Raw genomic sequence first — 27,011 nt, 5'->3', positions numbered from 1 at the left:
TTCTCGGATAAAGAAATTGAAAGACGTTTATTCTCGGAAAATGAACTATCGATAAATATCTATCGAGGTGGAGTTACTCTATCTAGTTCCTTCAAGAGGAACTAGAAGAACTAGAGGAACTAGTAGAAGAGGATGACTTTATTGATATTTTGTTAAGAAACTTCTCAGAAAATGCTATGTCATAAATACTGTGTTTAAATAGATTTTAAAAGTTTATTAGAAGCAAAACTCTTCATCAACTACGCAGGATCAGTACAAGGTATTTTCTCTAATTTTCATTAAATATGTATTTATACATTATTTCCACGATCGGTACAAAATCAGTCTCACATTCCAGTATTAATCGTACCAATTTTAAGATCATCACAGTCCAATTTCCGACCAATGATTTACGACACCCTTCGAACTGTGCAAGCTTGAACAAACAGTTACCATGTTCGATACCCGAAGTTTAATTATCCCTGAAGAAAGAAGCACCAGTTAATCGACTGATAATTTATTCTCCACGAACGATGAAGAACTTCATATGTTGCAGCTGGTTCGATTAAAAATCATGGCGCCTATAAATTTTACGGTGGGATCAGAAACTCCTTTTACAAAGGCATAACCGATTCAACGACCTCACTTCGTTAATGTATGTATATATGTATACACAGTACACGTCTGAATATGTATTATTTAATACATGATCACACAATCATCGTTTAATGTCAGATAATCCACAAAGGAGCAAAAAGAAGCTGTTGGTAAAGGAATGTCAACGTCGTGAATATGAACGGAGCAGAATGGCAGAAACTATAACAACGAGACGATCCGCAAATAAAGTGGACCCGAACGAAATCTGCAAACACGAGCCAGGCAAAACGGGCCGCTCCATTAATATTCTGCCGCAGGATCCGGGCAAGGAACATACGGTTTACCAAGTCTCCCTTTCCCCCCGTTCGAAGCTATAAAAATTAATTAGCTCCTGAAAGGAGAGGTCTAGAAGCTTGTACCTTCATCGAAACGAGCGGGAGACCGGCGACGTGTAGAAATAATCATGGACCGAACACTTGACTCGGAATGGAAGTTAGCCTCTTGTCATGGATCTCCAATGGATGATAGATACCGGACCCGATGCTCCTTACGTTCTTACAAGGTATAATTAGTCATTGATCAGCAGTGATGATAGACGATTGCTCGTCCTGGGAACGTTCTTGTTTCTTCAATTTCATTATGAATTGCTGCATATTGATTGGAGGAATTAGTCAGTCGAATATAGATTCTTGATGCATTGTTACAGGTGGTGTAAGAGATTGGAACTGGAATTAATTACTTCTTGTAACGTGGCTATGACCCGTGAAGATATAACGAGCCATTCGAAAATATTTACTATTTAAAGAGTGAAATTCCAGCGCGTGAAATTATGGCTCGTAGAATTACAGCCCATACGATAACAAAACAATGCACGAGGATAAAATGTTTATTCTTGCGTTTCTATAACACATTGCCATACACATCCTAATCACAGTTTAGTATGAACGTAAAAGAGACCGGTTAGAAAATGAAAACGTGTTTCGAAGCGTTATTATACAAGGCAAGGAGAATTCGATTATGGCCAGTATCCACAAATTGCCTTCTAGTTAGCCGGAGTATCTTGCGGTCGAACTATCGCGAGATAATTACACTTCAGCCGCAATAATAGCAAGTTAGTTATAGACCAAGGATCTTGGTAGAGAACTACGAGACGGTTGATCGAGCACATTCGCGCGGGGACCGGTCACGTCCTAATGTCACCGTTTTCTTCTGGAAAAGGCAAACTTTGCTTCATCGAGTGTTTGACGAACCCATCGAACGTCAACGGAGCTAATGTTAAACCTGCTTCCGCTTCTTTCTTATCGTTTGTTTTTCAATGGATCTTTTTCTCCAAGTTATTTGGAAAGCTGGAACTACGAGAAGGGTGATCGATTAACCGGATTTTTTTTAAACAGATGCTGTGTGTATTCGAGTTTACAAAAAAAATTTATCAGTTTTATTGTATTAAATATTGATTATAGTTGAAAAATGAATAATTGCAGAGTAAACTTTCAAGATTCCAAAGGTGTTGATAAAAGTTAACCCATTGAACGTTCAGGCGTTCGAGCTGGAGTACTCTTCACCATCGGAACAATAAAACCAATCGTGAGAGAGCGAAACTACTCTAGCAACCGTCCTTCAGATTGCCGGACGAAGGTGCAGGTAAGTTTGTCGAGAGTTGAAAAATTCCTTGGCCTAGAATTCCCTAACAGTATACATAAAACTCATTCTCCAAAGAAAATCGTACTCAACAATTTCAGCTCCATAATCGTTCAGAAACTTGTATCGGAGGGTGTCGAGTGCCCATTATTAAATGGCACTTGTTATAAAACAAAGATAAAGTTCAGAATGATCGGAGGAAGTCCGAGAAAAGGCAGGCAATAAAAAGATGAATGACTACCGCGTCGTAAACACTCGAAGGACCTTATAACTCAGGTGGGGGCCTCACAAGTGAAACGCATTAATAGGACCAAGAGGTGGGAGTCGGGAAAAAAGGGGTACCAGGACGATTTTGAAGATTTATGCTCATCCATCGGCAGCTGTTGAGTGGCCTCCTCGAGGAACGAGATCACCCGGGACGGAAATTAATTGGCGGGACGAAGAAGTGGCAGTGAAAAGCCGTCACTGGTTTCCAGCCATTGTACTCGTCGTGGTTATGACTCGGTGGTGCCGTAGGACAGGGTCGAGGAAGAAAGAAAGACGAAGAGAGAGGGGTCTAGTCGAGGCGAGAGTCCGTAAGTGAGTAGGTAGTTCTTGGGGCACTCGATTGTTCGACCCTCGAGGGTTCGTAGACGAACCACCAGCTCTGTATGCACGCTCCTGAGTGCTATAAAGAAGTCCTGAACGAAAGTCATCCCCTACCGATCCCAAACTACCTCATGAAATACGTTTCGCGACCGCTTCTGTTTCGGCTCCCTTTGAATCGTTCGGATGATTGGAGGCGCAACCATCTTCAAGGTTTTTCAAGGAAGTTGCAACGGCAAGGTGTTCTAACTGAGGGGGCGTACTTCAATGTTTCAAATAATTTAGGGACTGATCATTTTTTAAAACTCTCGAGTTTGGGAACGCAGAGTTCTTCTTTCTTGCTACCAGTAGAAACTTGCAATATGCAAATCTTCATAAAAGATCTATAAACATTAAAACCTCTGATTCTACAAAGATGACCATTGTTTCAGGTAAAAAGATGGAAAGATACGATAAGGAATTTGTAATAAAACAGCCACGATGGCAGAGGAAGAAGTAAGGAACGACGAGATTTCTAGCTAAAGGATTTTTGCAGTAGAAAAAATTGAAAAGCTGCGCTAATTCACTCGGCAATGCCTCGGCTGCACGTTGGAACGAAAGTTTATCACGGGACTCTCGCGAGAAACGACCTTTGGCTAGCCGCCAATCGCGGCACGATCTTCCGGGGGCTCATGGCCAATGACGAGGACCACTCTTGTCGCACGGACTTGCATAATTTATTATCGAAGAACTTTTCGCCGATTTCAAACGTCGAATGCCTGCGCTCCGTTACGAAAAATTCGCAGCCTGGCCAACGATTAAACGCTGACCTTGCACGCTCCGTTTGCTTACGTGGATCGTTATTCGATCATCGAACGATTCTTCAACGTGTCATTGCACTTGACGCGTGCACCTGGTAATTCGATATTCGTTCCACTTCTTTTTCTTTGATATATTAGCCCGGGTAAAATTTGAATACATTGTGTAAATTTCTGTTGTAAATTGAACTTTTTAGATTCCATACGGGAATTTTCTGAAGGTTGCTGCTGCAGAAGTTACGTCTCTCTTCGATTAATTAACCCGATATTAATGTCGTGAAATGTGGTAATTATGGATCCGGAATAAGTATGACACTGCAACACTGAAAACACTTCAGTTAACATCACGTGTGTCCACGTTATCGATTCTATGGTATCAACGATCACGTTATCGATACTTCTTGCTTATCCGATCGCGTTATTCCAGATAACTTGTTGTTGCAGGTCGTTGACGATCTGCAATGACGGGAAGGGGCGAGTGGCGTGATTGCACGTCATACATATAACACGTAGTAATCTAATGTTTGGATATACAAGGTGCAGTAATCGTAATACTGCACAACGATTAATGCGATCTAATCGTTGAAAATGCAAGCTAATGGCCATGCGATGGCGATATAACGCATATCCTGTAGAAGCCGTTAGCGTACGAACTTGACGATAAGTCCGCGGACTGTTCGCGATCTTCAGCCTCGAGGAGAGACGAGGGTACCGTGTTCGCGCGCCCTCCGAACGAGACGCGGGTGACGCAGGGTGATGGATGCACCGGCATTTACCAAAGTCGCGAGAGTCGCCTAGACGATAGAAGGATCAGGGTGTAAAAAAACAGCGACTGCGGGAGGAAGGACAAAAGAAAGAGAAACGCGAGGGAGGCGAAGGCGGAGAGGCAGAAAAAGCAGAGACGGTTGATCCAAAGACGAGCATGCAGGGGAAGAGGAAGAGAAATGTAGGAAAAAGGAAGGGAAAGAGAGGTGCGCGGAATTCAGAAGCGGAAAGAGGGATGAAAAAAAGGGGAAAGAGAGAAAGATAGAGACAAAGAGGAAGAGAGAGAGAATGCGAGGATTAGATCTCAGGGTGAGTGGGTAGGATTGGATTTGGCAGAGAGGCGGCTCTCTGTTGGTGGTTGAAGGTGCAGCAGGAAGAAGGAGGAAAGGGGAGGCAAGAGACTTTGGTTGGTGTCCGAATGGAGGTGGTGGGGTTGCGGATGGGAAACGCACCGACGAAGGGAGAGCACCGGAGAAGGAGACGTAAGTGACAGAATAGCTGCTGGTGTAGGTGAACTGGACAACCACCAGAACCTTTCTCTCTCGCTCTCTCTCTCGCTTTCTCTGCCAGTATTTAAGGGAGAGTCGCGAGCGTAGCGCGCCAGTTACTACGGCCGATTGCCTCCACGAGGTGTTCATGACACTCTAGGAGAACCAACGTGTACAGAGTCCGAAAGAAAGGGCGCGAAAGACCGTCTTCACCCACGTGCTTCAATTTTTACCAAATTTTTCTCTCTTTTTATCGTGTTCCTACGTAGAAAATTAATCAGTGAGAACACAGTTCCTTGGGACCGAAACTTCCAAACGCGGACATTTAATTTTACATATTTCTAGCAAAGTGCTAAGTGTTAAGGGAAACCGTGAATCGTTGAACATGAATCATAGTGCTCTTTCCGAAGAAACGAGAGGTTCACGGAAGTGCACGATTTATGGAAGAGTTTGAATACGAGAAACATTTCGGATCTTTGCTGGACCGTGCAGATGAGGGTGCTACGAAGGTACATATAGATTTCGATTCGTTGCGAAGCGTCAGTTCGAATATTTATACAAAAGTATTTATATTCCTAAATTTCATAAGTACCTATACATCTATCAGATTCTGTAAATCGCGCGGACTTTTAAAGCGCGTAACAAGGTTCCGTGAGCGCTTTGGACCCACCTCGTCCACCTTATAAGATGTTACGTATATTTCATTCGATATTAATTCACTATGTAATTACTCTACATTGTTATTTACAATCACATTCATATTTTTTGCGAACTAGTCAAAATTTTAACTTGTATCACACAGCAGATTTTAATGTTAATTCAATCTAATTATAATCGCTGACGATCAAAGGTTTAATTACTCGATAAATCTCAAATAATTACGGTGTTGATTCGATAACAATGCTCCGAAATACAGAAATTAAATGACGTATATTCGTTTTCTTTTTATCGCGAAAGCATGAATAAGCCATTTACGTTTTCATAAACCGTAAGATTGCCGAAGATTCGTGTTAGCGCATACGTGTCACTGTTATCTCTCTACATTCTCTTGAATTACATGAACAACGGCGATAACGATTTTTTTGCAAAAAACTGCATGGAAAGTAATTACGGTGGCGTTGCGATTAACAGCCGGCGCGAAGATTGGTCTTTATTTGTTAATATTCTTAAACGAGGTATAAATAGCAGTATATTCCGACATCTTAACAACAATTTTTTTTAATTAGTAATATGGTAATAACAATTCATAGAAAGATTTCTAAAATTACAGTTGTAAAGTAGTGAACTGATACGATGAAATATTTTTTTTTAACAATCCACGAATATGATTAATACTACAGTGGTAATTTTAAGACATTGTTTCACACGCGTCTCCATTTGTTTTTCTTCTTTTTTTTTTTTTGTTTAGATAAGAGGAATTAATTGGATCATATTTTTATTTATACATATATTTGATTTAAAGATATCGAACGCGTTAATTACGTAAGAGTCACGTAGGAATACGGTTTCTTTTTATCTTCGCGATGAAAAGAAAATGATTAAACGGCCGATGGCCAAATGCCAAACAATTCTCTGTAAACGACGAGGTTCGAAGCGGGTGGTATCGGCGTACGGTGTATGTCAAAGCCACGACACTTTAATTTCTTTAAATCGCGACAGAATACCGGAAACTGATAGCTGGTTACACCGTTCTTCCGCTCGGCGAAGCTGCTTTACGACGAACTGACTAAACTCGATAACGATACCGAATAAAATTCGCGAAACTCTTCGTTGTAACTCTGTTACGAATCAACCTAACAATTGCTCAGAAATTTTTCTATTTATTTGAAATTCCTTTATAAACTCCTGCATTTAATGTTCAAATTTTGATTTAATATTGAAAAAGCAAGTAGTGTATAAAATTATAGAATCGATTGGCAATGAAATAATTAATCGAAATAACGAAAAACTCTGACTAATAAAAATAGTAAAAGTTGGTAAAGATATTTGAAAAGATATCGTATATTCAGGGAAAGAAGACGAATCGTTTGGATCCGGTACTCGATGCTGCTGGTATTGGGGTTGCTCCTGGTGCTGTCGGATGCCAGAGCTCTTCATCAACAATCGAACGTCCTCCAGTTCTCAAACTCCTCCTTAGAAATCAGCAGGACCTCTAATCGTGGCATCTCGGTCACCAGGATCTTAAAGGACGGTGAACTCGAGCGGATCGTTCGTTTGCCTGGAATCTGCGCCAAGGAGACCATTCTCAATTGGGGGTATAAACCTAACTACTTCTACAAATTATTTATCTCAGATATTATTCCTTCGGATACTCTACATTCTAGCATCTTTACATTCAGATATTTCTACGTCCCGATATCCCTACACCTCGATATCTCAACTCGAAATTTTCCTCCACAGTTGCGTAAACTTCCACCACTTCGTCAACACTTTATTGCACACATGCTAATTACTTAACAAATCGGTAGAAATCACCGTTTCGCTAAAATTTCGAACCGGGTCAGAAAGATTGCGATGAAAGTTGTTCATCTGTTTTTTCACCGACGAACAACATCATGGCCCCATCCTCTTTGTTAGAATAACATTTTCTCGGCTGGGAGCATCCCTGCCCGAACGGAACTCGAGGAGAAGGAGGATACGCTTGTGGTCTGGGTATTAACAAACGGGAAAACAATGCTGCCTTTCTCGGGCATTGCCAATACTCGTGGGAGCTGGCTTACTCTTTCAAACGATGTCGTTTCACCGTGCCGCTGATACCGACCGTTTGCAGTTTGCTGCGTCCTTGTCAATCCGCGGCAACAAGCTCATACAAACCGATAAATCGAACTCGACTTTCTTTTATTCAAATTAAAATGTTTTGCAGCGCTCTTGGAACCACTGATCTCCGATTTCGTTCGCTATCGAATTATAATTGCTTTAGTATACTCTACTTTGATATTCCTGGATTTTTATATACATGTTCCATATCTTGAAATCCTTTAATTATTTTCTTCTTAATTATTTTTTATATCTAATGTAGATATATATATTACTAAAACTACCAAACCGGTCAAATGACCGTTCCACGAGCTTATTATAAGGTACTTTTTCATTGAAGTACATTCCTCGATATCAGAATTGATTTTCATCAACACAAAGAATAAATGTGTGTACTAATTTATGTTTTGTCGTTTATTTATATATTTTTTAACTTCATTTTTAATTTCAAATTAAGTACACATTATATAGATCTCCGACATTCTAACAAGAAATTTCAAAATCTTGATATACCTACATATTTTATACACTCATAAAAATGAAATAAAAATGGTATGTTCGATCGAAACGATCGCTGTCCCGTTTAGTTAAATTTCCGGATCGAAGAACAATTTATCGCGTTCAGCCGTGGACAGTGACCGCTAAGCCAAGCAAGGCCTTAAGCCGAAAAGCGGCAAGTTAAGTAAGCAAGGATTAGGTGCTCGCAGCCAAGAGCAGCACTGTGTCCTGAAACGAAAGCTGCTCCTGCCCACGGACCAGTAGTTGTAACTCATCTGCGGATGCTCTCACGAGGATACCAGGCAATTCCACGACCGCGAAACGTCACCTTGCACTTAAATCGGTGAAAGCTCTTTGGCTGTAACGAGAAAAGCGCGGCTTGCGTGTTCTCATGATTTCGTACCGATCAATTTTTCATCGACGCTACTTCCGTCCATCTGACGAATTCACCGATGTCTTTTTCTCCTTCTTTAATCGATTTTGCTGTTAGTTAAATAATACATTCGTCTAAAAGGATACCTTTTATTTTAAAAAGTTGTTTCAGGTTTTTTCTTCTTATGTACTTATTGCATTTTGTATCGTTTACGCGTCACGTAAGCGAACTTGGTTCAAAGTCTTAGAAACTTAGAGCATTTGAAAGTTTTATAAACGCTGAAAATTTTTAAATGACACATACTTCAAATTATGTGCAATGATCTTCGAAAGGGGTAAACGTGAAAAAGAATGTGACCAAACAAGAAACGTCGACGACCCACGCGATTAAACATTGCTACGCGACACACGACTACGAATTTGACGACGTCGAAGATGCTTATCGACGCGTCGAAAATAAGGCGGGGAACATCAATCATAAGTGCACGTTAATCAGCAGCAACGCGTGCATAACCTAATCTACCGTGAATTTCTCCCCCGATGCCCCAAACCCCTTCTTTGCACCCCTCTTCTAAACCTTCTAAACCACTTTTTCATGACAATATTCAAATTCCCTACTACATACAATGCGTATGTCTCTAATAGAGGTACGGAGGTGGCACTGAGGCAAGTGTGGCTGCAGGAGACCAGGAAGTTGCAGCTGATATACGAAGCCGGTAGCTTGACCGACTGTTTGGACGAAAAAATTGAGAACGACGACGAGTCCTGCTCGTCGAGCGCGTATGACTACGATGACGATGCGTCCATCGAGATGTTCGACATGGATTCGATTCCTCAGGGTCTCTCCTGGCTCTCCTCCGCCTCCGAGATGCGACATCGGTGCGCTCACGTGAGGAACAGGGCGAGAAACCAGCTCATTGCTCAACATCGTCACAGGTATATTGCAAAAATAATTGTCTACATTCTCGAGTCGAAATATTTATAAATCTCCAAGGTTCGAATCCTTCAAATTTCCAAGTCTGTAAATGTCCTAAAAGATTCCAGTATTCTAGAGTATTAGAGTAATCTGAGTATTCGTTATCCACCCCCTAAGTTTAACTTCCTCCCTAATTTGACTTATCTTCCTTACAGAAAGTTCGTGAAGCTCTTAAACGGAACCAGCAGCCACAGGCAAAGAAGAGGGAAGAGCCGTTCCCGAAGGGACCTGCTGATGATTCCGGGGACACAATGGTGCGGACGCGGTCATCGGGCCACCAAATACACGAACCTAGGAGGTTTCGGTCGAGCAGATGCTTGCTGTCGCAGACACGATACGGCGTGTCCTTTCTTCATACCAGCCTTCGAGACGCGTTACGGCCTTTTCAATTGGGGCATCTCGAGCATGATGCACTGTGCCTGCGACGAACGGTACATTCAAACGAACCAGAACAATCGATCCGATCTTACAAGCTTAAATATCTTCAAGTATTTGTATCGTTGCAGCTTTCGAACGTGTTTGAAGATGGCTGGTACGTCGTCGGCTAACTTTATCGGGAAGATCTTCTTCGATGTTTTGAAGACGAAGTGCTTCGTACTGAAGCCGCAGAAAACGTGCACGAAATGGTCCTGGACGGGCAAGTGCCAGCATCACGAGTATCGGAAACAGGCTCACGTTCGCGACAATGTTCCTTATTAATGCTAAAAAATCGTTCTAATTTTATTTTCCAAGAATTTTCATCTATTGTGCGTATTTAATATTTAGCAGAATTATTTATGTTAAAGATCCCCATGAAATGGGTGACGATGGAAATTCGTTGCGGGAGTATGGCTGACGTCAAAGTGTTAATTATGTGAAGCCCTGGGATAACAGAGAGGTAGAATATACTTCTTCTAGAGATGTCAATTCCTATTCTCAGGGATGTAATAGTTTATCGAGTGTTCGACTACTTCGGACGAATGGTCGAAATCATCCTGCTCATCTAATCCCACAAATGACAATACACGAGATAAACTCGTAATGGATAAGGTAGACTTTTTGTAAATTCCGTTCGTGAATCTGATTTAATTCCTGTGTTCAATTTGCAATGAAATGTATAGTTGTTCAGTTTTCTTGGATTTCAAACGAAATTCAGTGAAATTCGTCAATGAGATAGACAGGGTATAATTTCTAATATATATATATATATATACGCTACGTAGTCGTCATCGTCCTAAAAGATGCCAAATTATAGTGTAGATAAATTATGGCGAGATTGTACATATCAAGCAGTTATAATTTTTCAAGCATGAGAAAGTTAGACAGCATGAAATGGATAGCTTAGACGATTCGAGGATTAAGAACACGAGTCAATTTTTTTTGTCTAGGTACTTATCGCTCATTTTTAATCTACTGTACTATACAAGCGAAACATATGCGTTATACCGAGATGTATATTTCGAAATTCCTTGAATCTTTAGATCTCTATATCCTTGTATTCCTATCTTCCTAGTATGTGGTAAAATTCGTTTCGTGTTAATTGTATTTGTACACGTATTGGGTATGTTTGTATTTATGTATGAATGAGGTACATTCTTAGGATATGTAAAATGCCGAATACTTATTGTTAGATAGATATCAGTATGGCTAAAAAGTGATATTTCAAGAAATTACGAATAAATATAACAAACTTTTCAAATGAGATTCACAGGACCTCTCAACTATTATCAAAGCATTATCATAGTTAGTTTGTATTATTATAGAATTAGGTTACATAATGTTTCTATACAAGTCGATTAACGTTGAATAGTATCAATTATAAAGTTACATGTATATTGTATAAATGGAAATAACGCACAGATCTTGCAAACTATCAAGAAACTAACTAATAGATTTATCAGTGTAAATATGTATAATAGGAGCCCAGTACTATCATCTTTAATAAAATATACAACGTATTATAAAAATAATTGCAATAAAGTCTTATGAAGGAACATGAAGTCTTCTGTTATTTGTATCTCGATCGAATATATAAAGGAAATATTTGAGTTTCCCGCGTTCGTATTCGCGCACGTGTTCCCGCGACACGAACTAAAAACGCGCGATAGCAGGACACTTGAAGATTAATATCTAAAAATGTTTATTCTTTAATATGTAATGATAAAAATTTCGCGGTATAAATTGTTATCTTTAAGTACTAAATGCCGGGTGTTAAAGGGAAACATTAAAAGAAATTCAACAACAAATTACAACTGGGTGGTAATGAGGATGGACAAAAGTAAAATAAAGACAAAGCAAGGTAAAATCGCTTGTCCATTGTCAGAATTAAATCTAGGTATCACTTTAAAAGGAGGTCAAAGTTTTAGGTAATTTGTTATTAGTGTTTACTTCATTGAAAAAGAAACATAACCAACATCTGGCCATTTAGCATAATTTAGTTGTTAAATATTGTCATTATCGATAACAAACGCTTTTTTTAAGGTGGTTCTCTTACAATGATGGATATAGAGGAATATTTGATGGATGTGTTTGGACCCTTAAACAAAATGATACTCATTTGTTCTATGACGTACAAGGTCCTTTACTAGATTCTCTAAATTATGACGAGATACTGTCAGAGTATTTTAGATTAGATGTGTCGCTACATGATTTATCTGAAAAGTGGGCTGCAGTGGATTATCATTTTGAAAGAGCTTTAAATGAAACAAATGGTGTGAGGATTTTGAATCAAGATGTAGTTGAAAATGTATTCTCTTTTATCTGTAGTTCAAACAATAATATACAAAGGTTTGTTAGAAAAAGTAGTTGCTACGTGTTTACTTAACAGTATTACTTAAGGATATCATTTTTTAGGATTTCATCAATGGTAGAAAAATTGTGTTCAATGTTTGGCAGTCTAATTTGCACAGTCGATGGCAAAGATTATTATGCTTTTCCATCCGTTGAAGCATTATCAGGAGAAGATACAGAACTTAAATTAAAAAAAGAAAAGTTTGGGTATCGTGCAGGATATATATCGAATACAGCAAAAAGATTACTGAAACATGGTGGACAACAATGGCTTTTAGATTTGCATAAAAGAAATAATACATCGTATAGCAACGCTAGAGAACAGTTGATTACTTTACCCGGAATTGGTCCAAAAGTTGCTGACTGTATATGTTTAATGTCTTTGGGACACCTGGAAGCTATCCCTGTTGACACTCACATATTCCAAATTGCTAGAGCAAATTATTTACCTCGCTTAGTACAGCAGAAAACAGTTACCCCAAAAATACACGAAGAAATCAGTACTCATTTGCGTGAATTATGGGGTCCTTTAGCCGGTTGGGCACAAGCTATTGTTTTCTGTGCAAAAATTAACAATCCTTCTACTACTAAGTCAAAAAACAAACGTAAAAACAGTACAAACAAACATATCTGTAATTCTAAAAGCCTTAAAAGGCAATAAGCAGAATAATAAATACATTTTACTATACTGTGAAAACTGTTAATAAATCTGTAGATAAAAAAAATGCATGTTGAAAAATGTTATTCTAGATAATGTTTAATAACACAGACATTTACAACCATATAAAAAATATTATCAAGTTTAGTTGTAATTTATATACATTTAGTTAACTGTAAATAAGTAACAAGTTAAAGACTTTACACAATGTCGAACGTTATTTTTTAAAAGAGTCATTTGTACACCTTTTGTTCTTGTTGTGAACAAAATCGTCAATCCTCTGTTATAAAAATAAAGTCATCCCTTCCGTCGTCATCGTCATCGTCATCGTCATCATCTGAAACAAAATGCAGAACAATTTTTATGGTACAAATTAATTTTAATTTCTTACATGTATAATCATTTACTTACTCAAAGGCGCTTTTAATATATCTGCAAAAATGCTTTGAGTAAGATACCGTAGTCCCGGAAACATATTCGATAAGTATGTTCTTTGTGCAGAATTTAATACAGATAAACATTTTATTTGTAAAGATACCGGTACAGAACAACTACAAGTTAATCTCATTCTGCTTCGTGCAGCTGTGGAACTGACCATAGGATATAACATATAACCTTGTAGTCCGCTAAAAGCAATACCTAAGATATGAAATTACAATTAACGATATAGAAGTATACGAATGATGTATTTAAGCGTATTTACCTAAAGGTTTTCTGTTGAGATAAAATTCTAAAGTTCCCTTCCATGTATCTAAGTATACACCTACTAAGCAACCCTGTCCAAAACAGGAACCATAAGAACGTTTTTCACCACCATGTTGTACATATCCTTTATAGGAAAAGCCAAAGGATTCCCGGTCAAGCCCAAGTAATGAACAAAAAGTACGACTTGAACTATTTAAATCTACCTTACTTGTTCCAAGACCAACCATCTGAAAATATTACATTATTATAATGAATACACATTTGCTACAACAAAGATAACTCAAAATCTAGCATTTTTGTGTTATCAATATTATTTACAATATCTGTTCCATAGATAGGCGCAAGCATTTTAACTTCCCAATAGTGAAGTCTCCCTTTCTCTAACAATTTGTTACCTCTTACAGCTGCTGTACCATGACTGTATTCATGATGAAACTTTACTTCTATATCTTGTTCTGATAAAACAACAGTGTGTGCAGCGTGTTCTTTATCCCATGTCCATTCATGTACTGAAAGCATAATACTAACATTGATACAACAGAAATATTGGAAATATAAATAAAATATTAATATTTAATTAGACCAAAGATTGCTATGTGAAAAAATGTGTAACTAATTACAAATTGTTTTATTTTACCATTCTTCTCTCCACAACGACAATTTGGTGAATTACAATCACAAAACTTTGTATATTTTGAAATCATAGGATCATACTCAGAATTCACAGTTTCAAGATGAAATATTTTTATTGTTCTTGGAATCTTTTCTTCACAATAAACTATATAGCTTCTGTATACTAGTGCACTCTGATTTGTTTACAATTAACTGTTCCGCGAAGATTACTGTGCAAGAAGTCATCATATACAAATACACGTGATAAGGTTACCGCATGTAAATTTGCATAATTGCGAAGTTTAGAAATTAAACTGCAGTATATAATAATACGCCATTTAATAAATACGATCTATTCAATACGTAATAAAAAGAAATAATTTATAATACTTTACAGTTTCTATAAAACATTTAGTACTAAATAATTAACCTGAATTAATCTAAATGGTTTAATACACTGTACAACCACTACGTAATTATTAATTATGAGTGTACATTATCGAATTCAAATGTAACAAAATGTGTACTGGCATAAAATCTATCTAAAAGAAATAGGATACGAAATATTTAAAAAACGCGGTATAAATGCACAATTGGTCGAATGGTTGACACTAGAGATGGCGTGAATTGCTACTTTTGAATCGCTCGTGATTTGCGGTGATTTTTCACACTGATTTTACTTTCCACGGAAAGTATTCTTTTGTTTTTTCACGAATTATGTTCTTACAAAAAAGTTGATATAATTTTTATATTAGGAAAAAGAAAAGGAAAGGAAAGACTAAAATGCATAAGTTTAATTTTTAATTATAAACATAAATATATACAGAATGTCATATAAAAGTATAGTATTCTTGAATTTTCTTCAAAGGAAGTCAGCGGAACACTAACGACATAAGTCAGTGCCTCCTCAGAAGTAGTTTCAGTAGAGCTTAGTGGGTATGTAGCAACGCGTCTAACTTCAAAAGGCGCGCTACCGCTACTGCTATCGAATCAACCCTTTCGTACCTTCGGAAATCATACTTACCGACGATTATCGACGTTCTCGAAGTCGTATTCATATCGCAAGCTGCGCGGGGGAACGAATTTAAGAGTGGGGGTACTATTCGGCAAGTCGTAGCCAGGTTTGGACGCTTCTGGATGGCGGCGTTGTTGCTCGGTGTGGACCCCTATAGGCCTGGCTACGGGGCAGTCAAATGTCTCGTAAAGGAACTCCCTCCGCTTGCAAGTCAAAACAAATCCCGCGAATATTTCGTAATCGACGAGGTTTGTGTTCGGTTCGAGGTTGGTCGCACGGAGAAGTCGGCGTCGTAGGCGGATCGTTAGGTTACAGTCAATCGAGCCTGTTGCCCGCTTCGCCGGATGACGAGGAGAGGAAGGCGACGAATAAAAAAGAAAAGCACAAAGCGAAGATCAACGACGAATTCGTGCAAACCACCGAGAAAGTGTGGATCAAGGATAAACAAGTGACGAGCGGTATTGCGAGCGAGCCGAACGTTGACGCGATCGGTAAAACCGCCGACGTCGAGACTGTAGCCGACATTGAGAAATGGTTAAAAACGCGAACGGAGTCCGTGTCGAGCATGGATCTCGACGCGATCAAGTCCGGGGTCGAGGAGGGCGTCGACCGGTACCTGGGCGAGGAACTCCAGCACGCTTTTCTGGAAAAGGACCCTGACGGACTCTCGATTGATATAGATCTGTCCGATAAGAAACTTAGTTTAGGTTATGATCCCTTGCTCCAGGAGCTCCAGCATGAAAAGCTGCTCGATGCCTGCGAGAAGGATGGATTCATGTTGCCTGAATTTCAACTGGATCACTTGGATCCATTAGCATTATCTCCAGATGATATGATGGTTGCCGGTGAAATTTTACCGTCAACTAGTGCTCAACCTACTTTAAGTATTCCTAATAGAGACACAGACAGCATATGTCCAGAAGCAGAGCAAGCTTCATTAATAAAAAAGTCTATCATAACAAATGAAGAATCGCATAACAAATCTGTTCCGAATCTGGTTGATGACATGGATGATATAAGCAGTTTGAATAAAGAGGAAGAGCAGTTGCAGAAGATTCGTAGTACATCAGAAGATACTGCAAATCTTTATGCACAGGATTTTAATACGGAACCCGAAGAACAAGAGTTAATGAGCACAAAATTGATTGGAGATGATTCTGCCATAATTGAAGAATTAAAAACAAAATCTAAAGTAAAGTTAGAACCAAGAATTATTAAGAAACGGAAAAAAATATTGGAGGGTATAGAGAAAAAATTAGACAATGATATTACAGTATCTGAAGAAGATGTTATAGATAATAAAGATGGTGTAATGGCTGTTGTAGCAATATCAACGGATAAAATTTCAAATATGACTCAAATTGTTATAAATACTGGTACCGAGGAACAGATTTATCAAGGAAAGACCTCGGAGTTGATAGAAGCTACAGGAAATTTCCCAAAATTGCCAAAGTTAGAAACTTCAACCACGTGGAATGGCACAATGGAACATGGTACAGAAAATCCAAGCAGTCAGCATGAAATGGTGATATCTAATGCACTAGAAGAGTTAGGTATTACAGATGATAATTTACAACCAATATCTATCAGTGAACAAGGAAAAGTATGGCTTTGTCCACGCGATGATTGTAAGAGGCAATTTAGTAAACTCTATGCTTTGAAAGGTCATTTGTTAGCGCATTATGGTGTAAGGCCTTTTAAGGTATACATAGATTATATGTTCATCATAATTTATTAACAAATTTATAAAAGGTTAATTCATTTATCATAACTTTTCTTTCAGTGCGACTTCGAGGGATGTGCTTGGGCATTTTATTCGGAGTTTAAACTTAAGCGTCATAAAGAAACGCATTTAAAACGCAAAGACTATATTTGCAAAAGAGAGGGTTGCAATCGTCGGTTTACTACGATTTATAATTTATGGAGTCACGAGAAATTACACAGTCGTCCAAATAGGATACTATGTCAAGTACCAGACTGCCAAGAAAAATTTCAGACGAAAAGAGCTCTAGAATTGCATATGAAATCTCATGACCAAAGTCATGCTCCATATGTTTGTAAGCACGAAGGATGTGGGAAGAGGTACTATAGTAGTAATGCATTGACGTCGCATCAAAGATGCCATAGTTATAAGGAAATAGACGTAAAGTGTTCATGGCCAGGATGCGGTAAAGTGTTTGATAAGCCGTGTAGACTGAAAGCGCACTTACGTTCGCATACTGGTTGCAAGCCTTATCTTTGTACGTTTCAAGGCTGCCAATGGGCTTTCTCGTCTTCTAGTAAATTGAAGAGACATCAGAAAAAGCACACCAACGAGCGCAAGTTCGTGTGCGATGTTCCTGCCTGTGGAAAAGCATTTATGAGATCAGAGCATCTGAAGGAGCACAGGTTAACACACAAGGAGGGGAGATACTTTCAGTGTTTTATATGTAATGCAAAATTTTCTGCAAAAAGTAGTCTGTATGTTCATATAAAAAAGCATCAAATTAAGGAAGGTGTAGAAACGAAGTTACACGATACTGTTAATGGTCAAAAACGTACTAAAGTAAAGGAAACGCAATGTTCTAGGGTAAATCCGGTTGTGAAATCGAAAAGGAAGTCAATAGATCTGAACATAAACGCAACTTGTCCAGACTCGTCTGTGGTAACGGTAAAAACTGAATATATCGATACAAATGTGAAAAGTAACGATGAAAATCAAAGTAAAGATATATCAGTGCCTCTGCAAGATCAACCTAAGACTTTATACCATTGTCCGGTCGAAACCTGTACGCGTTCATATACTACAAAAGCAACATTAAGGGCACACATGTTAAAAGTACATGGTACTCCGGTTGAAGATTGTGATAAGTCATCGAAACGAATACCTGCTAATCCGGTTTGTAACATGGACTACATTTTATATACTGCCCCTTCTGTGTCTGAACCTATGGAGCAAATGATCATGGTAGCACCTTACGATGCAGTGATTCTTAGTACTACTTCGGAAATAGATCACTCTCTTCCCGAACCAGAACCACCGCCTTTTAACAATGTATTAAAATTGGCTGAATCATCTTCGCACGTTACGAGTCGCAAGCAAATGACCGATCAACACGTACGCAAAGATCAAGGTTCAGCACGGACTGATTTAACGATTTCTGATGTACGGAAATTGAAGGCGAACGGAGCTGTGTTCGATTCTGTTGTTGGAGCGTCTGATGTTGTGTTAGGTGCGAATGATTTAGAAGAAAGAAGTTTATTATTCACGGAGGAATTACCTTCGATGTATTATCAAGATGATGTAGTAGGAACTGAATATCAGGTATTATTACTTGATTCAGTACCATCTGAAAGTACTATAAACCTACGGGGACTCGAATAATACGTGACTGTGTTTTGGAAGTGGATGGAAACTGATCATTGTTATTTTTTAATATAGGATAAGTTTTAATATGGTCTGTGATCAAAAGGCTTGTTTTAGCCTTACATTCATTTATACTGCAGTCCATACTTGCTTCAAATCGTTATTTTATTAATAAATTGTTGCTATTTTTCCAGAAAGTTTATTCATTGTCCTATTGTACATAGCATTCCTGAAACCTTGTGTCTATCACAACCAATGCATATAAAAAATGAATACATCATTAAAAATCATTTTATATACATCACTCGAGGCATACTTAACAATAATAAAAACAAATTTGGAATGTTTTGGTAACAGTCGCATATTATGAAATAATAAAAGAAAATTGGACAAACATAAATTACATAAAGTTAAATGCTTCCACATATATAAATGCGTACATATTCATAAGTCAAAAATATTTCTTGATACAATATTTTTGTTTGTAATATGTAGCCACAGTACCACAATATGTAATTAATGCTTTGAATAATGAAATATTAGCCATGGTATATATGCATTTATTTATTAAATTTATAGTTACTATTACTTTATTCATTATAAAAATTATTTTCCAATTTCTATAACGTGATAGCGTTTATGCATGAACACTTATATGATGTCCTTGAAATATCGATGCGATAAAATATACAAATTTTTACAAATAATATTTTAGTAATACTAATTATATCGAACTTTATACATATTTTCACTGCATATAGTGCATATAGTTTAAGGAATACTAAAAAATTTCCAAATTGTAAATGATGCAAGCGTACATTTTCAATTATTCGCGTGTTTTTGCTACACCCTTCAAACACGTACGTACAAATAACTATTCTTATTAGTCTTATATTAATATTGTCAGTGCGATAGATTTCGTTGAGTGAGCTTGAAATGGGGTTCTAATTCTTGCCCTCATAGGCGCACTATTTATGCTTCAAACTACAATTTAGACCAGCACAAACGGTAGTTCAGATTACCTTCAAAATACGTATTATAAAAAATGTTTTAACGCTGTTAAATTTTAAACAATATCGGCATGTTTCTCTATGTTAGAAATCGGTGTTTCCATTTGTTCTACTTTTTTACCAATCCGAAGATATAACCGATTTTTTAACTTTTCTAAAAGGCATAGTATAGAATATAATATCGTTATAAAAACCGCCTGACCTAAGCATACCAAGGAAGATTGTACTGGTTTTTTCCAGTCAAGAATTTTGTAAATATAATGATAACCATTTTTGTCTAATCCACCGGCTAAATAATATATTATTGAAAAAATAACGTAAAAAAATACTATAGTTAAACACCACCAGAAATTCCTTAGTCTAAATGGAATACTCGTGACACAAAAGTCTATGATCATTAGAATACTATTGCAAATATGTAGCATGATATTCAAAGGATCTAAATGATGAATCTTTGGATCGTATACGCTACACCAATAGGAAATCGTAACACAGATTGCAACGTTGGTAGTAACAACGTAAAGGAACCAATAAACCCTGTCCGTTAATCCTAATATCAACATAGAAGGATCGAACTCCGTTATTTTCTGCAGCTTCCATCTTCTTGAAACGAGAAAACCGCCAAGTAACGCCTGACACAGGCCCAACACTAAATCCCAGTTGGTCAAGTAAATTGGCCATTTATCGTACACAGGCATAGGATTGAAACTACCGAATTCGAATATCGAACACACAACGATACCAGCCCAAGCCATAAAGATTAACCAACGATAAAGTAGGTACCAAGTGGCTACGTGGTTCTGACATCTTGGTTCGGTGAGAGTTCGTGGATGCGGTGGTGTCTCCTTCTTATGAAACCACTTCCTGCTTAGCTCCTGGCACCAAAGTTTATTTACCATCGCTCGTCGACCTGCAAATTGATATTCGTTATTATTAATCATATTTGTTATTATTATTCTTAAAAGTAATAGGAATGCGCGGGAATTTTTCGTCGAACGACACTTCAAAAGTATTTATCTATACGATATTAGGAAAATACTTTTAGATTCTGTTTAATTCCTTCCGAATTTGTACGATATCATTTCCGATCACATAATTTAGAATACCTGCACATTTCTGAAAAAAGTAATTAAATACCGTCACACGTCGTATTGCTTCTAACGTTTAAACAGCACTGATGTACACTCGCAGGAAATTACGAAGCGTCGAAAACAAACGTGCAGTATCCCCCACTAATCCTATCTGGACAATGTAATCGCACGATAATCATAACTCTGTGATTTCAATCAACAATAATTATCTTTTTAATTATACAGATTCGAAATTGACAATGATTTGAGCACACATGCGTGTTTCTTCATTTCCGGTAAATTTCGCGCTCTACAATTGTGAGCGATTCAAAACACAAAGATTGTATATGTGTTTAAATCGATAGATACGCGATAATTCTTTGATCTAATAGCTTTTTTATGAGTGTGATAATAAACGTGACATTGTGATGTTCGTGTGATTCAGTGTGAGATATAGTGTTAGAAAAGTATAAGTGTGAAATATTTGGTTAAAGGCAGTTTTGACGAATGACTGTGTTCTAACTTACATGACGAACATTGTACGAGCAAAAAGAGATATCGTTTTGGAATCGACAGACATTCGTACGACGTTAACACCATCTTTTATGCAAGAAACTTTATCAGAAGCCAGATGAGTGCAATAATACCGTCCCCATTCAAGCTGAAACATAACCTCCACGTGTCATTAGAGCGAACTACCGTGGACGCAGCCATATTGATTCTATTCGAGCGAATTCATTTTCAGCGCGAAAAGCAGCGCTAGTTTAATTTTTCTAACCTTTTACTTTGTATTATAAATGAATATTAATTACCTGATTAAGTATTATGTTAGGGTATAAGCTTTCTTCGAGTTGATTCATGCGTACACTTTTTCATTTAGGTTAGTAATAAGACATTGAAAGCGGTCTTAACGGACACAGAACACGCGTGTGTGCCCAGTATATAAATTTTAGACGTTGAAAATACCACGAATTTTATTGTGGGTGTAAAATGTTCTACTACGTCACAATCAAAGTACACAATTGTAGTATAAAATATTGCTGATTGTTCTATTTATATAGACATACAGATATCGATTCACCTGCAACTTTATCAATTTTCCGATAAGATATAAAAATTAAAAGCATTAAACTTGAGCGAATAAGCAATTATCAATTCTCACATTTCATACGCATCTATCTTTCGATAAGCGTTTTTACAAATTGAGGTTAATATTCATTGGAAATATGAGTGTACAGAGTTCAATAAATTGTTATTCGTCATTTTTTCACGAGATGGCAATATAACGTATTGTTTTATAGCAGAGAATAAAATAGATGCGCGATACAGAAAAAATCAAGCGGGAATAAAGAACGCGAAAGTACCTTCGAAACTACGAGTGCTTTCGGATTCCCGCCCGAGTCTACCCGACTTCTCCCGATCTAACCCGAGTTCATAATCCTGAATTCCCGCCATAAATGTGTCTATGGTTTTCGCGCATTCTCGTTCTTTATATATTTTATAATTCTCGTTCTTTATATATTTTATAACTGTTGTTCTTTATATATTTTAGTTTAAAAGTTGATTATGTTTTAGATTAAATCTTGCTTGATCTACTAGAAACGGCACAACAAAACCGTGATTTGTAAGCTAGAGCGATTTGAAATGAGGCGAGAGGAGAGAGGATATGTCACGCCACTTATTCGAAGCATTGGAACGATTGAGGTGGGACAGCAATGTAAAAATCTTTAATCGCATCGTCCAGACACCGGCACAGATGGAGGCTAGTTTGAACTAATTAACCCTGTTGGCCCGGGCGCTGAGGTTCGCACGGAGAGCGCTGTAAGCTCACGCACCGTGTGTATACGTGTGTAGAAGTCATGACAGCGTGGTCAATCAGCCAATACCAATTCCTTCTTAATTTATTACAATTTTCTATTATTACCACCCAGCTCGCGCTATTACAGGTAGCATTATTGGCTTCAGGATGTTCATCCTTTGAAAATTATTGAGCGTTAACGTTACCATACAAAATCATTTAAATTTTGTAGCGAATAATATATTGAGTTTAAGATTTTATTGATGTTCTCTATCAATTTGATATATGTATTAAGGTTATTTTTTTTATACTTTACTTAAGTTTAAGCTTGTACACTGAAAGTTTAAGAATTCTTCATTGTACAGTATTGTAATATTGCCATGGATATTTAATGTAAATATATGTAAATTTTTAATTGTTTTATTATTAGCTTAGAATTGGGGTTCCGCGTGCAATTACAAAAATAGTGTAATAGGAATTTCAATGAAAGTTAAGAGTAACAAATTTTAAATTGCAAGTTAATTAAGTGTACCGTATTTTGATTACATATTTATCGTTTTTAGGATGCCGGAATATTGCACGTAGAACATACTTTTGATGATATTGAATGCACTGATAAATTTAGCCCAATACGAGACACCCACGTGAATTACCCAACATCTTGCAAAGAAGAATATAATTTTTTGCGGTGAATGTTAAAAGCGTAAGAAGCGTTTAGAATTTTTTGAAAGTAATTTACGTGTAGATATTACGCAATAATAATATATTTCGAATCGTAACTATTCACAGAAAGTCCACGGCAATAAATGTTGTTTGCCATATTCGAACAAAAACTCCAATGATTGTTAGCTTACATTAAACTAATCGTAACTAATCGATAACTAGTCTATTGTTATGGTAAATTTTGCTTATCTTCAACAACGTTAACTATTAACATCAATTACAATTTTACTCGCGTGAGCGTCTACACTATGCCAACGTAAAGAAAAAAAAGGAAAAAGCGAATAAAATGTTTTATGTACCATAACTGGAAAGAATACGTAGGCACAGAACATTGGAAGCATTCGGTTCTAATAAATAATACAGAGTAATCAAAAATTAACAACCTAATTTAAAATTCTTATAACTTTTGAATGATCCTCCATTTTAATAAGTAAAAAAGTTGAAGTTATTTGTGAATGGTGGATTATAATAAATAATAACCAACCAGTTACTGGTTTATGAAGAACCAGAAATGAAGAAAATTAAAAAAGTAAACGTACTAAAATGATTACCAAAAATTTGTACAGAGGACTTAAGTCGTTAACAGCCGCGATCAATGTTACCCTGGGCCTGCACGATCCTTGCCACCATAGGCACCCACTATGCACGATAGCACACCTGACTCGTCACTGACTAACCTCCTAGTCTGTCTGGTGAAAACCCTACACCATGAGTGAAATCAATTCAATCCGTACGTTACTCTTTCCCTTCCTCCACCCTTTGTTCACTGCCTATATAAACAGCCCCTGAACAATCGAGCTTCGATACACGCGCTAACTCAAGTCACACATTCTTTGTTCTAACTTGTTTCGTGGTTTCGTTCTAATCTGAAGAGCTTCTTTAGGAGCTAAAATATAGTTCAGAACTTTCATAACATTTTTGAGTATTAAAATATGGTGGACAAGTTATATATGACCTATTATGGGGAAGTCACAATTTTTTTAGTACAATGATTACTTATGAGGTTTTAAACTACAAGAAGACATTCCAAGTTGATCATATATAAAATTCGTAGATAACGCCTAGATCTTCATATTTCTAATTTCTGTACATTTAAATTTCTCTGTGTCCCTAGTTAATTAATATTCGTTACTATATCAATTTACAAAATAAACTACGAATTTAAATATCAAGTTTACATTAATAAATGTATTCTGTTTAGATTCTAATTCTCTGAACTTGAACGGTGAAGGCCAAATATGTGTTCAAGGAATAGATAAGAATTTCACTCATAACTATGTATATATACATCTATGTTTATGGTCGAAGAATACTTGTAATCTATAAGATCCAACATAATTTTAATCTACTACAAATTTTTAACATCATAATTATTTTTACTCTGTAGGAAAAACTTATATCCCGTATTGCATTCTCCTGGAATTAACCACATTAACTTCGTCAGAAAGCATTGCGGAAAATACGCGTTACAAACTGATTCATCCTATATCGTGCAAAAACGAAAGTAACATAGCTTTTATGACACTAAACTTTGCACTAACAGGCAACTGTAAAGTAACCGGTATAACTGTATCACTAATGGAATACATCACATGATTTTCAATTACGACATGATCCTTCTACAGGAACTCGTGAAGCTTCGTGAAGAAGTAGCACGTGAGGTCAGGTTCTAAATTTTTCAACTAATTTAGTGTGACTTCTAGAATTTCAGTTTTAATGAAATGACTCGAATGATATTCAAATACAAATTTAAAATAATACCTGGCCTTTGTTCGCGAATGTTCTTTTTTTCACAGAAATTTTGCTAGAAACAGTATACCGGAAGCACCTGAGAATCCAATTTCCTCACTCACCGACGAATTAAAAGGATAGAAGAAAGATAAAGAAAGAGGATAATTGTCCGCACCGCATAGCGTGACCGGTGTTACGAATCGCAAAGGATCCTTGATCCTGCCGTCGATGCAGGAAATCTTCTCCGGCACACTGAGGTCCTCGATTTCCTCGCACTCGGGAGGCATTTGAGTCCGGCCTCTTGTTCGACGTACGTTTGGCCCGTGACTGCCCGGCAACCGGCTCCGCGTGCTTCGAATCAATATCAATCCCTATGCACCAGCTGTTCCCCCTCGAGCTCTACGGCACTGTTCCCCGCGAACATCTTTTTTCGCCACGTTCTGATAATAATTGCCAACGTTTCCTTCTTTTCACGTATCCCCTCCTGTGAATCCCCGTTACATCGGTTCGCCTATATTTTCTTCCCTTCCGAATTCGTTCAATTAGGACGTTCAATCTTGTACTTTTCATTTTATAAATTATTTATTATATTTGCCACTGTTTAATCGCCTTTTTACATTTAAATATGCCTCTGCTTATTGTCAATGACGAAAACTTTGGAACCTGAAAATAAATAAATAAAATTGTTTATCCTAGAAATTTATATTAATACGAAAGAAGATTTCCATTATACTATATTTTAATTTTGGTATTTTAATCACACTGCAGTAATGTGCGAATACACGGTGTCGTCTTAGCAGTTTTAACTGAACACGTGGGCTGCTATGGGCTCTACAGAGGCTAAATCGATGCGATATCCGATCGATCCATGTCACGTGTTCCTCCATTCATTAACTGCACGATTTTTCTATGCAATTCCACAAACGAATGTGTAATACCTTGCTTCTTACTCAACGTGTATTTGCGTTCGTTTAAGCAGTGTCATGCCTACACATTCGTTTTTTTTTCTGCTGCTGAAAATATGATAGAAATATAAGAAGGATTCTCTTTTACGCGACGGAATTTCAATGCCTAATTGCTTCTATAAGAGAAAAAAGAAATTTTCTGGTGCAGTACGGTCAAGGCCTTTAGAACAATGTGATCCGCCAGAAATGTTTTTTTTCACGCTTTTGAAGGATACAAAATTAGGGCTACGTTTCTCGAGGCCAAGTCGATTGGTCCATTTCAAAATGGCTCGTAAAACGGGTATCCTTCCCGGGAACGGCTTCACTTTCAGGGTTTATAAATTGATATTATAAATTCGGTTTATAATATGCAATGTTATCCTTATTTATATTCGTACATATTTCTCATTTCCTTATGGTCATGTTTTTATAAGTTTCTAAAATCCTCCAAGTTATGAAATTCTAAAATTTACAAATTGTTAAATGAAATTCTGAAATTTTGTAAATTAACTAACCAATAGTGCTCACCAGTATATATAATAAATAGTCTTTTGAAACTTGTTAAACGTATGACGTAGTCTCGATTCTACCTTAAGTGACCGGTTGCTGAACACCATTGGGCGAACATTCTTTAATAGAGGCGGCACTAGATGATCGTGGAGAATTTAATGTGCGTGTTTTCGTAGTAACGCAACTTTGCAGAATCGTGATAAAATGTGCGCCTCGAAGAGACCGTGGTCAAATTGCATCAGATATTTTTGCTATGGTCAGATTTCGTCTTCCTATATCGTAAAGCACCGTGACCGTATTTCGTCTGTATTGTCTGACACGTGGTTCGTAGCTGAAAAAAATATAAATTCGACTACAACTGAAATGGTACTCTGATATACGAAGATATATGTTTTGTCTGTAGTACTGTCGTGAGGATGGAACTTATACGCCTCTGCGACTTTTTCTACGGTTACACAGAATCTCAGGTTACCTACGTACACATGTCTCGTAAGCAGTTTACACGTATTATCAGTTACCGTGAATAATTCGTCTTATTCGATTAACACGTCGCATTAAAAAATCCATATTATACCCCTTTCAGACGTAGACACCCTTTGACTCTGCTTTCTCGTTACAATTAAAGACAATAATAATATAGTTATGTCAATAATCGAAGCAATAATGAA

At 37.3% G+C, this 27,011-nt stretch overlaps 5 protein-coding genes across 13 annotated transcripts; 3 read left to right on the top strand and 2 right to left on the bottom strand.

The window, feature by feature from the left end:
• The first annotated feature begins 109 nt into the window (after window positions 1-109).
• On the top strand, window positions 110-11,431 carry LOC100880435 (Phospholipase A2 group III). Of its 5 annotated transcripts, XM_012294889.2 has the most exons (13): window positions 110-259; window positions 360-634; window positions 715-1,138; window positions 1,283-1,975; window positions 2,058-2,217; window positions 2,316-2,793; window positions 3,231-3,694; window positions 3,794-3,969; window positions 4,041-5,358; window positions 6,859-7,104; window positions 9,122-9,412; window positions 9,608-9,883; window positions 9,959-11,431. In XM_012294889.2, the coding sequence occupies exons 9-13, from the start codon at window positions 5,342-5,344 to the stop codon at window positions 10,149-10,151; spliced, it is 1,023 nt and encodes a 340-aa protein (XP_012150279.2). In that variant the 5' UTR covers window positions 110-259; window positions 360-634; window positions 715-1,138; window positions 1,283-1,975; window positions 2,058-2,217; window positions 2,316-2,793; window positions 3,231-3,694; window positions 3,794-3,969; window positions 4,041-5,341; the 3' UTR covers window positions 10,152-11,431. The 5 variants fall into 5 exon arrangements, with proteins under 5 accessions (XP_012150279.2, XP_076392592.1, XP_076392591.1 ...); XM_076536477.1 differs by having other exon boundaries at window positions 2,316-2,789; window positions 3,794-5,358; XM_076536476.1 differs by having other exon boundaries at window positions 3,794-5,358.
• A 49-nt stretch (window positions 11,432-11,480) lies between these two features.
• Window positions 11,481-12,918, top strand: Ogg1 (8-oxoguanine DNA glycosylase). The gene is made up of 3 exons (XM_003707398.3): window positions 11,481-11,797; window positions 11,913-12,218; window positions 12,285-12,918. The coding sequence occupies exons 1-3, from the start codon at window positions 11,589-11,591 to the stop codon at window positions 12,880-12,882; spliced, it is 1,113 nt and encodes a 370-aa protein (XP_003707446.2). The 5' UTR covers window positions 11,481-11,588; the 3' UTR covers window positions 12,883-12,918.
• Window positions 12,919-12,960: 42 nt separating this feature from the next.
• On the bottom strand, window positions 12,961-14,552 carry LOC100880211 (SPRY domain-containing SOCS box protein 3). The gene is made up of 5 exons (XM_012294891.2): window positions 14,222-14,552; window positions 13,903-14,093; window positions 13,583-13,811; window positions 13,291-13,518; window positions 12,961-13,216 (listed from the first exon to the last, which is right to left on the bottom strand). Exons 1-5 carry the CDS (start codon window positions 14,286-14,288, stop codon window positions 13,152-13,154), a joined length of 780 nt encoding a protein of 259 aa, XP_012150281.1. The 5' UTR covers window positions 14,289-14,552; the 3' UTR covers window positions 12,961-13,151.
• A 524-nt stretch (window positions 14,553-15,076) lies between these two features.
• On the top strand, window positions 15,077-20,478 carry LOC100877567 (uncharacterized). 2 transcript variants are annotated; one of them, XM_012294837.2, is made up of 3 exons: window positions 15,077-16,452; window positions 16,537-16,913; window positions 16,995-20,478. In XM_012294837.2, the coding sequence occupies exons 1-3, from the start codon at window positions 15,390-15,392 to the stop codon at window positions 18,573-18,575; spliced, it is 3,021 nt and encodes a 1,006-aa protein (XP_012150227.1). In that variant the 5' UTR covers window positions 15,077-15,389; the 3' UTR covers window positions 18,576-20,478. The 2 variants fall into 2 exon arrangements, with proteins under 2 accessions (XP_012150227.1, XP_003707335.1); XM_003707287.3 differs by having other exon boundaries at window positions 15,078-16,913.
• Window positions 18,734-26,965, bottom strand: LOC100877458 (protein rolling stone). 4 transcript variants are annotated; one of them, XM_012294838.2, is made up of 5 exons: window positions 26,816-26,965; window positions 26,362-26,674; window positions 25,651-26,295; window positions 25,065-25,552; window positions 18,734-20,477 (listed from the first exon to the last, which is right to left on the bottom strand). In XM_012294838.2, exons 4-5 carry the CDS (start codon window positions 25,174-25,176, stop codon window positions 19,624-19,626), a joined length of 966 nt encoding a protein of 321 aa, XP_012150228.2. In that variant the 5' UTR covers window positions 25,177-25,552; window positions 25,651-26,295; window positions 26,362-26,674; window positions 26,816-26,965; the 3' UTR covers window positions 18,734-19,623. The 4 variants fall into 4 exon arrangements, with proteins under 4 accessions (XP_012150228.2, XP_012150232.2, XP_003707334.2 ...); XM_012294842.2 differs by having other exon boundaries at window positions 25,623-26,295; window positions 26,824-26,965; XM_003707286.3 differs by having other exon boundaries at window positions 26,824-26,965.
• Between the last annotated feature and the right edge of the window lie 46 nt (window positions 26,966-27,011).

The sequence above is a fragment of the Megachile rotundata genome, chromosome 10, assembly GCF_050947335.1.
Source record: "Megachile rotundata isolate GNS110a chromosome 10, iyMegRotu1, whole genome shotgun sequence".
Lineage (NCBI taxonomy): Eukaryota > Metazoa > Arthropoda > Insecta > Hymenoptera > Megachilidae > Megachile > Megachile rotundata.
Note: the sequence above shows the minus strand (reverse complement) of the source record. Positions and strands in the feature narration are given on the sequence as shown.

What these genes read in the sequence shown, in the direction of transcription:
- LOC100880435 (XM_076536479.1), top strand. An exon ending in ATTGCTCAACATCGTCACAG is followed by an intron (nt 9,413 to 9,607) that starts GTATATTGCAAA and finishes TCTTCCTTACAG; the next exon opens with AAAGTTCGTGAAGCTCTTAA. An exon ending in CACTGTGCCTGCGACGAACG is followed by an intron (nt 9,884 to 9,958) that starts GTACATTCAAAC and finishes GTATCGTTGCAG; the next exon opens with CTTTCGAACGTGTTTGAAGA.
- Ogg1 (XM_003707398.3), top strand. Translation starts at nt 11,589, where the DNA reads ATGATAAAAATTTCGCGGTATAAATTGTTATCTTTAAGTACTAAATGC. An exon ending in AAAGGAGGTCAAAGTTTTAG is followed by an intron (nt 11,798 to 11,912) that starts GTAATTTGTTAT and finishes GCTTTTTTTAAG; the next exon opens with GTGGTTCTCTTACAATGATG. An exon ending in TCAAACAATAATATACAAAG is followed by an intron (nt 12,219 to 12,284) that starts GTTTGTTAGAAA and finishes ATCATTTTTTAG; the next exon opens with GATTTCATCAATGGTAGAAA.
- LOC100880211 (XM_012294891.2), bottom strand. Translation starts at nt 14,288, where the DNA reads ATGATTTCAAAATATACAAAGTTTTGTGATTGTAATTCACCAAATTGT. An exon ending in TCTCAACAGAAAACCTTTAG is followed by an intron (nt 13,519 to 13,582) that starts GTAAATACGCTT and finishes TTCATATCTTAG; the next exon opens with GTATTGCTTTTAGCGGACTA. An exon ending in TATATTAAAAGCGCCTTTGA is followed by an intron (nt 13,217 to 13,290) that starts GTAAGTAAATGA and finishes ATTTTGTTTCAG; the next exon opens with ATGATGACGATGACGATGAC.
- LOC100877567 (XM_003707287.3), top strand. Translation starts at nt 15,390, where the DNA reads ATGTCTCGTAAAGGAACTCCCTCCGCTTGCAAGTCAAAACAAATCCCG. An exon ending in ATGGTGTAAGGCCTTTTAAG is followed by an intron (nt 16,914 to 16,994) that starts GTATACATAGAT and finishes CTTTTCTTTCAG; the next exon opens with TGCGACTTCGAGGGATGTGC.
- LOC100877458 (XM_012294838.2), bottom strand. Translation starts at nt 25,176, where the DNA reads ATGCCTCCCGAGTGCGAGGAAATCGAGGACCTCAGTGTGCCGGAGAAG. An exon ending in AACACCGGTCACGCTATGCG is followed by an intron (nt 20,478 to 25,064) that starts GTGCGGACAATT and finishes ATCAATTTGCAG; the next exon opens with GTCGACGAGCGATGGTAAAT.